The 12,849-nt window shown below is 35.9% G+C and overlaps 1 protein-coding gene and 1 long non-coding RNA gene across 2 annotated transcripts; one reads left to right on the top strand and one right to left on the bottom strand.

Annotated features, from left to right (window-relative positions):
- The first annotated feature begins 9,259 nt into the window (after positions 1 to 9,259).
- On the top strand, positions 9,260 to 10,516 carry LOC111883573 (CASP-like protein 2D1). Its single transcript, XM_023879895.3, has 3 exons — positions 9,260 to 9,423; positions 9,519 to 9,630; positions 10,043 to 10,516. Exons 1-3 carry the CDS (start codon positions 9,260 to 9,262, stop codon positions 10,301 to 10,303), a joined length of 537 nt encoding a protein of 178 aa, XP_023735663.1. The 3' UTR covers positions 10,304 to 10,516.
- A 677-nt stretch (positions 10,517 to 11,193) lies between these two features.
- On the bottom strand, positions 11,194 to 12,187 carry LOC122198197 (uncharacterized). The gene is made up of 2 exons (XR_006192103.1): positions 11,525 to 12,187; positions 11,194 to 11,391 (listed from the first exon to the last, which is right to left on the bottom strand). It is a non-coding gene; the product is annotated as an uncharacterized LOC122198197 (long non-coding RNA).
- Between the last annotated feature and the right edge of the window lie 662 nt (positions 12,188 to 12,849).

Raw genomic sequence — 12,849 nt, 5'->3', positions numbered from 1 at the left:
CATAAGAGACAAGTAATCGAGCAGATGTTCAAGCAACTCAATTCACTTAACAATTAACAGAAAATAATCATCATTAACACATGAGGATCTTTAAACAAGCTTGGCAAGATAAATTAAACACAAATAAACTATTTAATATAGCAATTAGTCTAATAATCAAAGCTTCATTCAATCATAAACACAAAGTAAAAGGTTTTTACACCTAAATCAGAAACTAAATACAGAAAAGTACCACAATGGAATGCTAAACATGGTCATGTTAGCAACCCATATGATTACCGACATGTATCCGCTCTCCAATCCTTCCGATCTCCGCTCCCGTTAGCTTAACGGCCTTCCGGCCGCCTTCTAGACCCTCAAAACGGCTTAACAGAAGTTAATTGTCGACTAAATTAGGTTAGAAGTCCCCTCCTCTCGATCTGTGGAATTATCTTTAAATACAGCATCCGACTCGTCGAGTCAAGTGGTGACTCGTCGAGTCCCTCTCACATTCCCCGTATTGCGATAACTCTCTGGGATCCCGAGTCATTATCTTCTCGATTCTTCGATTGGACTCGCCTAGTAGACGATCTGACTCGCCGAGTAGGTGCCTTTTTCAGTTTTTTTCTTCTTTATTCCATTCTCAATCTTCTAACTGTTTCTCCTGCTTCCTTTCGCTTCCGAGCTTCATCTTTGGACTGAAAAACATAATTTAACACTTTTAAGTACCTTTTGTCCCTAATATGCGATAATTAAGTTAATAAATGAATACTTAATATGAACTAATTATGCACATATCAAAAATCATTTGTGAGAATTTTAGCAGGTTTAGGGATGATCGATACGAATTCAGTGCCAAAATCAATCACTCAAGAATGAAAGGCCCATTCATCAGCTCTGAATTAGAATCATTCAGAAGTTACTGTGCGTCAAGCGGCTTCGCATTCGCACATTTGGTAACTGAGGTTCAATTTAACTTTGTTCTTTTCTGCTTTGCGAAAAACACAAAAAACCAAAAATATTTTCATTTGTTTGTCTATTTTTTGAAAAATTCAAAAACAACAAAAAGATTTTCTTTTATTTTGTCTTTCATTTTCGAAAAATATAAAACTCAAAAATATTTTCTTAAGATTGTTAAAATTAGATTTCGTTTTTGTTCTTTTATATTTGAAAAATAAAAAATCACAAAAATATTTTTCTCTTAACTTTGTTCTTTAAGTTTTGTGTGTTTTTAGTATTAGTCAAGAGCAAAATGCGAAGAGGTCATGCTTATGTTTCTATGGGAAGGTATCATTTCTTTCAACTATGTACTAGTTAGGATGTCCCTAGAAGCATGCTGCAACATGTTGACCCAAGCCTCATATGACTCTATGTGTGAGAAACAAAAGCCTTAATGAAATTATCTTATGAAATTTTTTCCCAATCAGGCTTATATTCGCATTAGTCAAAAGAACTACCTTACTCTTCTCAAACGAGTAAAGAGTTTTCTGTTTGGTCCACAAATAACAGAGGTACATTCGATCTTATAACCAATCTTTTTCATCACAAAATTTCTTAACACGATACACACACAAAGACACATGTCCATGAGGTCACTTGATCAAACCAGTCGTGATTTAGACATGTCACCATTCTGTGTTAATGATCTTGTTTCATGAGTCCGTGAAATAAGTGAAACCCACAAACTTCGCAAATTAAGGAATTAACGGGGGACTATGTTCCAGATTTTTACGAAACACTTGTTTCTGTACCTAATATTTCATATAATCCAAATTATATTCATTTTTTATGAGTAATCCTGATCAAATTTTCGAAGCCCACGAAGTTTGTTTCTCAACAGGGTCGAACACTTAAAAATTTTTTTTGAATATAATTTCCGTGTGAGTATATATCTGAAATCCTTGTCACTTTTCAAAAATAATCCAAAGCAATCTTGTCCCTGAACACAATGTTCAAACAAGTAATTTCAGTTACAATTACTCACCTTATGTTTAGGATGATATGTAACGAAATTCGCAAACCACCATTTTAAGCCTATAAAAGAAGCCCTTCGATACTTCTCTATAAGTATTTGATTGTATGTCACGGGAAAATGCAAAAACGGTTGATTACCTCTCTTGGTAATTAATGAAGTAACCTTTGCCCGGGGTTTTACTGCTTTGTGTCAATAAATTTTGACATCACAGAATCCTAAAAAAAAAAAATTTAACTTGCTTCTTATCTCATTTCTTTGAATCACATGCACTCACGAAATCCTAGAGGTTCTAAGTAATACCTACTTAGGCTGAAGATTTCGCAAGACTGGTAAATGACTTCGTTTAAAATCCCATAAACGAAAGAGCCCAACCTAGATACCGAAGGGTCTTCTTTCACATAGTTATACTCACGAACAGTTTCTAGTAACCGTTGGCCCTAGTTTCAAGGCACTTTATGGGGCATGATCATTACAACGGCTATTGATTGCACGTTTCCAGGAACACGTAGCCTACTCTCTTTTTGGAAACGGTTCATCTTTGGGATTAACATATAAAAGGGATAATCTTTTCTGAGAATCATTACGTGATTCAAAATTTTCAGACGGACAAAAAGCCCTAATCTTTCTTTCAAGAAATTTCTCAGATTAACAATAGCTGCTACTCAATCAAACACAGAAGAAGTTATTTCAAAGTCCCTCATGAAGATTCAAAGCACAAATTTCCAAGTTGATCCCAATGTCTCATCTTACCCAGAAGAATTGAAGATGTTGATCGTTGCACTGAAAAAATCAGCATTGTCAACTGCTATGTTCAGTTCATTCCCAGTTCCTATGACTTGGTTGTCAATGGCGACATCAACTGTGTCATTCAACTATGCAACAGATGTGACAAACTTCAACCTGGTGAATAACAAGAGGGTTCGTCTTACCAAGAACATGTTCATCGACTTCTTGAACATTCCTCATAACCCACCGTTCTTTAAGCCAACCAACTCACAGATTATCTTCATGTTCAATGAGATGGGACATCAACCCACTGTTGAAAAGATAAGTGATTTCAGGAAATCAAGCTTACCCTGCATTTGGATCTTCTTGTTTGGAATCTTTCTACGATGCTTGACCGGAAGGAGTGTCGGTCTAGACAGGGGAAGACTGGAGGTTTATGCAATGGTTATGGGCCTTTACTACGATCTAAGTGTCGATTATGGAACTCAGCTTTGGAAGGAGTTCATCAAAAGCTTAGAAAACACCAGTGTTGATAAGGGTATTTCTTGTGCAAGGTACTGGAGTTTGATTTTTGGAAAAAGTATATGCGAAAGAAGGAATTCAAGTTCCTGAAGGAGGTGATGTCGCAGAGTTCTCTTTATACCAATTTCCCGAAGCTATTGAAGATGATGCGAATATCTTCAAAAGTGTTGCAAGAATTCCTGATGCAATGCTTCGCAAAGTGTCCTCTACTCACAAGGTGTTAGTTCGATACATGAAGACTTTTGATCCTAATGTGCGAACTGGAGTGCTAGTTAAAGTCAATGGTCATTCATCCAAGAAGAAGAAGAAGACTCAAAAGGAGGAAAAACGCGAATCTCCAAAAGTATCAAAGGCTGAAGAGGTTGAGAAAGTTGAGCCTTCTACCAAACCTGCGAAGGAGATCATACCGACTAAGTCAGGGGTCTTAAAGAAGCTTCGCAAGTTGTCACATAAGAAGACTGCCTCTCCTACTATTCGCAAAACTGAAGTGAGTAGTAAGGGGGCTATGTTTAGAGAAATTCCGACACCTGTTTCTCCTATGTCAAAGAAAAGAAGAGCTCAAGATGTTGCGAAGCATATCACTAAGAAGCTGTACAAGAAAAGGAAGATGATTATTCGCAATGAGTCATCAAAAGATGAAGTGGTTCCTGAGACTCCACTTGTTTCAACTTCACCAATGGTAAACATCTCTCTTCCCATTACTTCCGCAAATTTCCACTACAACAACCATTCCACTCGAAGTAGTCACTACCAAATCAGTTCATGAGGAGGTACCTACTTCTGATATGGTTGTTAACGTATATGATACGGGGGCACCTATCACGAGTGTCGAAACTACAATGCCAATCATTTTATCTACTTCATTACCCATCTCATCTGAGAACTTATCTACTTCATTACCACCATTCATTCTCCCGAATACAAATATAACCACATCATCAATCTTTGATCATCCTTTACAACATCCCTTCACTACATTGTTTCCATCACAATCCCCTGAAACACCACAACCTATACCTTCGCAAGCTCAGTTTGATGAAGAAATATAAGGAGGAGGTTTTGGAGGAACATTTGAAGCTTTACACTTTGATTCCGAGGAGGAGGAAATCCCTGATCATATGCTTATGTCAGGTAAGCAATTTAAAATCCTGAATCGAAAGTTGAATGCAATCCTTCAATCACAAGATGATTCTGGTACAAAGTCTTCTATATCGGGTTTGGAGGTTGAAACAATGGTCAAAGCTATAGAGAAAAGAATAGCAGCGAAAGTTGATGACTCTGATAAGAATAATGAGCTTCGCATTCAAGCTCAAGGGAAATCTTGTGATGGTGTTGTAAAAGATCTGACAGCTGCTACAAAAGAACGATATGTTCTTTTTGTACAAGATGTGAAGAAGGTCAGGGAAGATGTCAACTTCAAGGTTGAGGAGTTAAAGAAGGAGATTGCAAAAGAGCTTCGAGATCTTAATTCGCAAAACTTAGAAGTGCAAAAACGTGTTGATGTTGTTGCTGAAGCACTTACCAAGATTGTCACTGATTATCAGTCACCTGCTCCAATTATCGAAGCCAAGCACAAAGAAGATAAGGAGCAGTTTGCAAAACTAATTCAGTTGGTGACTGAATTAAAAAGTTGTGTTTCGAATCCTTCTCAACAATCAATTCTTACTCCAGAATTCTTAACGCTTAAAGTCAATACTTAGGAGCAAGCCATTCAGAAGGCATTAGCCCCAATCACAAATTTTACTTCAGTTTTACCGAAGAATGCCCCACCTGCTTTCACAGGGGTGCAAGGGGGGGGGGAAAGAAAAGGAAGTAAAGGGGATGATGCAAAAACCGTTGGAAAGCTACATTCGACTCAGCTTAAAACAACTTTGCCTGTATTCACGAAACCAATTCCTTCAACAATTGTAACAACAAAGCCATTTACAAAGCCAATTCCTAAGGGAATTATAATTGGTTCAACAGAAGGAGGGAGTTCGAGTGCAAAACCTCAAACAGTGGATACTGGAAAAGGTAAAAAGGTGGCTTATGAAAAGTCGAAAGAAAAAAAGAAAGCAGAGGCTGAAGCTGAAATGGAAAAACAAAGACATATTCAGATCATTCTAAGGCAAAGAGCAAATGATCCACCAACTTTGAACAAGGGTGATCCTGCGAAGTTGTACTCATTCGAAACCATCGAATCCAAAGTCTTGGGAAATCACATGTACGAATTTGAGAAAAAGCCTAGAAGAAGTTATGATGTTGCGAATTCAGACAGATGCCAACTTGACTTTCCGATAAATGAAATGATGTTTATCACAGCATCGTACAAGATTAGTGAAAAGTTTGAAAATGCTGATGAATACACCTACATGAAAATCAGATTTCATGTTGTACTTGCGAAGGATCAAGAGGAAGTTTGGTCTCTGATGAAGATAAAGAAAGTGCTAACTATCAAGAAGGATGAAATGTTCGAGAACATGCTTCAAAATTTTTGATACTTCGTTGTCCGAGCAGATAACAAGCCTTTCGATTTTACCATTGCTGACTTTCCCTTAATGAATCTAAATGATCTCATTCAAGTGGCTCTTATCCTGAAAGACATGGAAGAAAACAAGCTCAAAGGATATGATACTGATGTGTTCAAATTTGGTTTCGCACATATCAAGATATTCATAGATAACTACTATGATTGCTTGGCGTTAACTGATGAAGAACTCACATCAGGCCTTGGAAGAAAAGTCACAGTTCCTTGGGAATCAACATTGCCTCAACCAGAATTGAAGAAGTTTGCAGACGGGGAGATATGCCTTAAACCTTTTGGCATGGTTTTCGCAGGCAAAGACACCAAGGGGAAGCCTAAAAGATTTTTGTTTCAAGTCTCAGAGATTGAAAGATACACCACTTTGCAATATACGAATTTCATTGTTCGTATGAATAATTGCACAAAGAATAATGAAGGAGACAAGAAGGAGCTTAAAAAGATCATCGCTTGCTATTCAGAAATCCGAAGAACAATGCACTCAGCTGTTCAGAATCTCACAAACTGAATAGCTTCGACTGTTTACAAAGGGGGAGAATGTAGAGTCTAGAAATTGTAAATGTCGAAGTGTTTGTTCTTAGTTTCTCATGTTAATTATTTTACTAAGTCTTCATTTGTGAAACGCGTATTGTTAAGGACTTAGTATATTTTTTGTACACTCATGTTTCCTATAAATAGGGACTGAGGTTAGAAGTAGAGGAACAATTGATTCAATGAGTGATTCACTAGTCATTCGCATGTTTCTCTACTTAAGTCTGTAATCAGTTTCTTCATCAATATAAGATCTGATTAATATTTACTCCTTGTGTTCATACTTTTCATTCATATAATCATGATTGCTTTCTAAATCTCGATTACAATTCTCATTAATATTGGACAAGAACCGTCTCAGGGACTGTACCCTGGGATCAAGATCCTACAATCAATGAACAATTAGGATTGACTTGGTTTAACCCAGTTCAGTCCTGAGAAGTCATGGGCTAGGCTGTGTTGCTAGGTTTTTAAAGCACATACAACATACCTCCTTAAGTGTATACAACCTAACCCCTAACTAGTTGAGCCTAAACTGGGTTGGCCAAAGACCTGACAATCTCCTCATACACAAAGATCGAACAACCAAATTTCATGTCACATCAATGGATGTCATGATTACTTGCACTTAACATAAAGAATCGAATATTACTAAAACGGGTAACGAACTTTGGTTTTGTCCATATTTGGGTAACCATGTTTTTTTTTCGTACACATTTGAGCAGTAAACTTGTTTGACCTGTTAATAATAGGGTAATGTTACCGCTAATTACCAGTCATATTACCTTATTTTGAATATGTTAAACAAGTTCAATAGTCAAATGTGTACGAAAAAAATATGGTTACCTTAATGTGAACAAAGGCCAAAGTTCGTTACCTTTCTAGTTCATTAACCTGAGCAGGACATGGGTAAGCTTCTAGATGGTTGTTGCTACAATGATATATGTGATCGATATATGAATACTAGGATAGACCTAATTACAAAACTTGGTGATATTGAAGAAATGGAAAGAGGATGGATTTGTCGCAAAAACTAAAATTAAATGGGTATCAAAGGGGATGAAAATATCAAAAAAATCACAATAGGATTAATAGAAAAAGAGGCAATTATCTATTTGGGATACTATATAATTAACAATGACTAGATTACTAGCCTAGGTAAAATAGCTTTTTTTTTTCTAAAATAAAAGTTTATAAAGAAAAAAAAAATTAAAAAAATCCATGGGCCTTGATGCAACAAAAGATGTACTTATTTCAAGTGTTTAGATGCGGATCAAATGATGTAGGTGGAGGCAAATTTTTCCATGCAATAGATAAGTGATGTGGTATGGTGCTTTGGTAGTGATCGTGTGACGGAGCCCGATGGGTATACGTTTATCATAAAGAAATGGAGTTTAAATAATCTACAAAGACAAAACACTCTCACAACTCACAAGTGATTTTTGACCAACAATCTTGTTTCTGTTTCTTTGGTGATGTTTTTATAACACCATCCGTCCCTCCTTGAAGTGATTTACAAAGGCATAACATCCTACTACTTTTGTCGTGATGTTTCTGTAACAATATTCTAGTTGACATGTCTTTAACTTTATAGAAGTTTATTGTTGTGGTTCTATTTTGGCTTTTGTTTTTATGGCCTCATTTTGTTTTTTATATGTCTACTCCGGAAAAATAGGTTGTTATTAATGAATAGATTCAATTATTATTTCAGGTTTTTGACACGTTGGAACTTTGAAGCAGTTGATTCAGAAATTTGGGAAAAGCATTGATTTGCAATTTTGTAATGGTTACATAGTTTTCAGTCGTTTGAAATGATTAGTTTTTGTAGTTTGTAATTGTTAATTTATTTTGGTCCGTATTTTATAATGTATTATTAATGGTTATTAATAATTTTTTTTTTTTTTTTGCAGCGGTAAATTTAAAATAATAATAATAATAATAAAAACTAATGAAATCGAGTACCTAGCAACAGAACCGGCCCCAAGCAATTTACGAGCTGTCACAAAATCTAAATAATCAATAGTTTCGGTTCCATTTAGTGTGGAATTGAAGAACCTTTACTAGAGATTTAGTGACACTTGACCAGTCTTTAAGGTTGGTTTATTGGAACACACATCAAAGTTTTGTTTTATTATTATTAACATAATCTATATAAAAACTAGTAATAAGAATGGAGTTGGGTGAGATGTTATTTCACATCGAATTTAAATACTACATTAAATACTTATGAAATGTTGACAAGTGCTAAACATGGTAATGGTGGTTGGGTTATTAAAGACCACCTTTATTAGTTATTACCATTTGGGAACTACACATATTGCAGCCTCCACAGTAACAGTAACCTAACCATCAATATTCGAGTTCAAACCATTTTGTACAAGTCATTACAGAACATACACAAATCTCAATGCAGTAGATACAAATACAACTTACATCAAGATACACTACATATAAAGTTACAACTCTCAATGCAGTTGGTACAACTTACATGCGCCATATTAGTGCTCTTATAGCTCATCATAAAAGGGAACTCAACACTCGATATAGTGGCATAGTGCTGTGGTAGCTCGGGGAAAGGGCCTTTCGGCCACTTGGAATCCATTATCGATTTCTTGCACTTTTTACCAACTTCAGATGATGATTCTTTGGCCCTAAAGAAAACCCTACAAATTCCCCTATTTTTAGATTCATTCATCCAAACAGATTCATAAACGAAAACCTTCTTTCTTTCTTTCACTCATTCGCCAAGGTCACAACACCAAAGCTTGATCATTTTCCTGCACTGTTAACCAACCTCAAATCATGATTCTTTAGTCCAAAGAAAACCCTAAATTTCCCAGTTTTTTTATTCATTCGCAATTTGATCTTGCAGAAAATTTCATCCCAAAAAAAGTTGTTTTTTTTGTACCCGTTTAACTTCATCTTCTTGAAGTGAAAAGTCAGAATCTTGAGCATATTCTCAGTTTATTGTTGCAAATTGGAAGTGGGTTTTTCTTGGATTCAAAATGATGATTCTTGGTGAAAATGTGAATACCCTTAAAGTTATAGATTCCTCGTTAAGGTTGTTTGTGGTTCCTCTAAGTCTTGGTTCTATGTGGTTGACTTTGACCAATCATCAAAACAATGAAATGTATGGCAAAATAGAGTTCAGTAATCTCAAGGGTCTCAAGTAATTATCCATCCCTTTGACATGTTTCAAATGACACCCATCAAGATTCTTGAAATATTTTGTTTATTTAATGAGATTTTGTGTTTTTTTGACAGATTCTTGGTCAGCATTAGTGCAATTTCTGCTGCGTATGCTGTGGTTGCTGTTGTTTCTTCATGGGTCAAGAACTTGATGAACAAAGCTTGGATCTTTTTTGTTTGCGATCAGGTTATATCTACTTTTAGTCTTTTATTTAAAATTTTGAATTATCCAATCGAGTTTGTCCGAGTGGTTAAAAGTTATCTAATAGAAGTAATAGAAGTTCTAGATCAATATATTTTATTCATAAAAGTTAAAATCGGTCAAATTAAAGGAAAAGTTATCTAATTTAAAAACAAGTTAAAGGTTTATAACTTTACGTTTAGATGTCTACAACATTCTATATTGTTTTATTAAAAACGTGGAAAAGTAAATCTTTGGTACGAAAAAAAACAGAAAAAAGATAACATCCTACCAACCAAGTTTTAATTGATTTAAAATTTTACTCATTTTTATTAATAGAAACATTCATCTTGCTTCATAAATAATAGGCAAATTCTTTCAATCTTTTATAGATTTTTATGAGTCAATGATGATATAGGTGGTGGCATATTTGATGGTGGCAAGTGGTGGTAGCTTTGGGGAGATAGTGTATTTGGCATACAATGGCAACCCAAAGGTGACATGGAGTGAAGCATGTTCTTCATATGGAAGATTTTGTGGGAGATTAAATCTCATTTTGGCTCTTCATCTTATTGCTTTGCTTTGTTTCTTTCTACTTTCTTTGATTTCGGCTTTTAGGGTTTTCACAAGATTTGAACCTCCTCTTTCTTCCAAAGAAGTTGAAGATGAAAGGACCTAGATTTGTGTATTGATGGGTTGTAGAGTTTTTCCTTTATTTGGGTCACTATGGTGTTTGACTTTTGACCAACCAGGTTTTCCTTATTGTGGTCTTATTATTATTGTAAAGATAAGTCACGATTATAAGGTTTAGATTTGTATGGTGGTGTGTCTCACATCACATGTTTATCATGTTATGATTGACGATATAAAAATTTTAAAGCCTTTTACAAAATAGTCAATTTCGTTTTGAATGCACTGTGTTTACTATTTGTTTGTAGTTGTTGGTGGACATTTAAAAAAAAAAAAAAAAATAGATCCAAAAACTGGAGAGTGTGGAGATTCCGCATAAATTTGCATTTGCTCCTGCTACCATTCTGAGTGTTTGGAGATCATCTGTTTTTGATGATGTATGTGCTAGTAACTAAACATTAGTTAGGGTTGTCTAAATGGTAAAATAGGATGTTTTTTTAGCCAATCCCCTTATGAAGTGGGTAAAAGCTATTTAAGATAATTTTTCTTATTTATTGCGTCCCATAGTCTATCCACTTTCATATCATTCACTACAAGAGAGTACATCAATGATGTTTGAATTTTGAATGCATAACATTACTGCAGCAAAAAGAATAGAATGCCAAATGGGACCCAAGATTTGGACAGAGGTAAGTGGTATAATATGAGATATGGACTTCAAGGTGTTGATCGGGATCATATAAGCAGTTGATTCTGTAACCATGCCAAATGGGCAACATCTCAATGTGGCCATATAAAATTTTGGCAATTGATTTCAGAACATCAGGAGAACAATGCATATTTTTTTTTATCAACACATGCTTTTTCAGGTAGCTTAAAGTGAAATATGATGAAAACTAGTGAAGATAATATCTCATGTGCAGTGAATAGTAGTTCTGGTTAGAGACAACAAACCATTTTCTCCATATCTAAGTATTTATCCTGATTATGTAATGTTTTAGAACTGAGGAAGCATATTATAGTGATGATGATGATGATAGTATCAAGTAACAGTCGTTAATAGACCACGCAACAAACAGACGCAGTGGAAAGGGAAGGATGCGAACCTATGACATCGCAAGTAGAGTGACGGATTATCTACATCAGATTAAGCAATCATATCAGATTCTGAACGATTAAGTTCTAGCTAAAAAGAAATAACCGCTAAAAAAACAAATTCACTACGTCAACGAAAAGTGGAAGAAATTTAGGGTTTTCAAATACTGCTTACTCTGCAGGTAATGGTAGAGTTGACTGGTGATGAATGTAGATGGTTCGACCCATTGTCACCATCGAAAACTCCGATGTAAGTCGAATATGGCAAAATTAACACTATTCTTTGGTTTTCGAGCAATCAATTGGCCTCAACAACTGCAACGGAATATTGACGGGCGCCGATAGTGATGAGATAGAGATGATTATCGTATGGAGGAAATGGGGATATGCGCCTGTGCGTGCCTGTGCCATCGTCCGGTGTTTTTAGCGTTTCTTCATCGGAATATAGAAAGACGTAGAGACAGACATAGAGACAGACATAGAGAGAGAGAGAGAGAGAGAGAGAGAGAGAGAGAGAGACAGGGGAGAGCAGCGGCAGTTCGTCACTACCATCTCCATCTCAGGTAATCGCCGGATGCGTGGCAGGCATCTATGTTCTTTGTATCGTTTCCGTCTTCTGGATTTCGTCACTTCAAAATGGGTCTGCAATTTCAGTATCAGGTTATTATAATCTCAGTGAAAGGGGAGAAGGTGGAAGCAGGGGAGAACGGAAGTGGTAATGGAGAGAGAATCAATCGTTTTGTGCAGACCAAATGGAACAGGGCGTAGGCAGAGTCAGGTTGCTCGATAGTGAAAAATAATAAAAAATTTCAAAATTTTCAAAAAAAATTTTCACTGCTTTTCGGAAAGGGTAATTTTAAACCCACGAATTGAATTCCAAATGCACGAAGACACGATTGATTTGATATACATCACTTAACAAATTTGACTATTATATAGTATATTAAATTTCTTCTTGCTTAGCTACGGTTAACATGGGTTACTTTTAGGAGAAATGATCCTTTGGTGTTGCAGCTATTTTTCATTTTTTTTAAGGGTTATTTTATATCATTTCATATATTGTTTTGTATACGTGTTGTATTTAATTGGCTTCACCGCTTTATTCTCCAATCAGATTCATATTTGTGGCTTCTCAGATCCTTCCCCATCGTCTTTCTTATTGCATATCTTCCCCACCGCCTTCGTGTTCGAACAGTCCCGGTTTCCCTGTGATTTTATCGCCACACCATTAGGTTAATCGACGAAGTTTCTTCCTTCTACCGCTTCTTATAGTCTGCAACATCAGCAACGAACCTGATTAGCAGACAGATGAAATCAAACTTCAAAACATACCTGAATTGCAAGGCGAGGCTGGTCGAACGACGGTGTGGTTGGGGGTTCGATGTTGTTTCTGCTGTGTGGTATGCAAGAAATACGGGAGAGAAAAGGGAAACATGAAAATCAAATGGAGGCATTGAAGGTCGAGCGAACGACGGTGGTGCGATGGTTGGGGGTTCGATG

Source organism: Lactuca sativa, chromosome 5, assembly GCF_002870075.4.
Source record: "Lactuca sativa cultivar Salinas chromosome 5, Lsat_Salinas_v11, whole genome shotgun sequence".
Taxonomy (NCBI): Eukaryota; Viridiplantae; Streptophyta; class Magnoliopsida; order Asterales; family Asteraceae; genus Lactuca; species Lactuca sativa.
The sequence above is the reverse complement of the archived record's forward strand: the minus strand, read 5'-3'. Positions and strand labels throughout refer to the sequence as shown.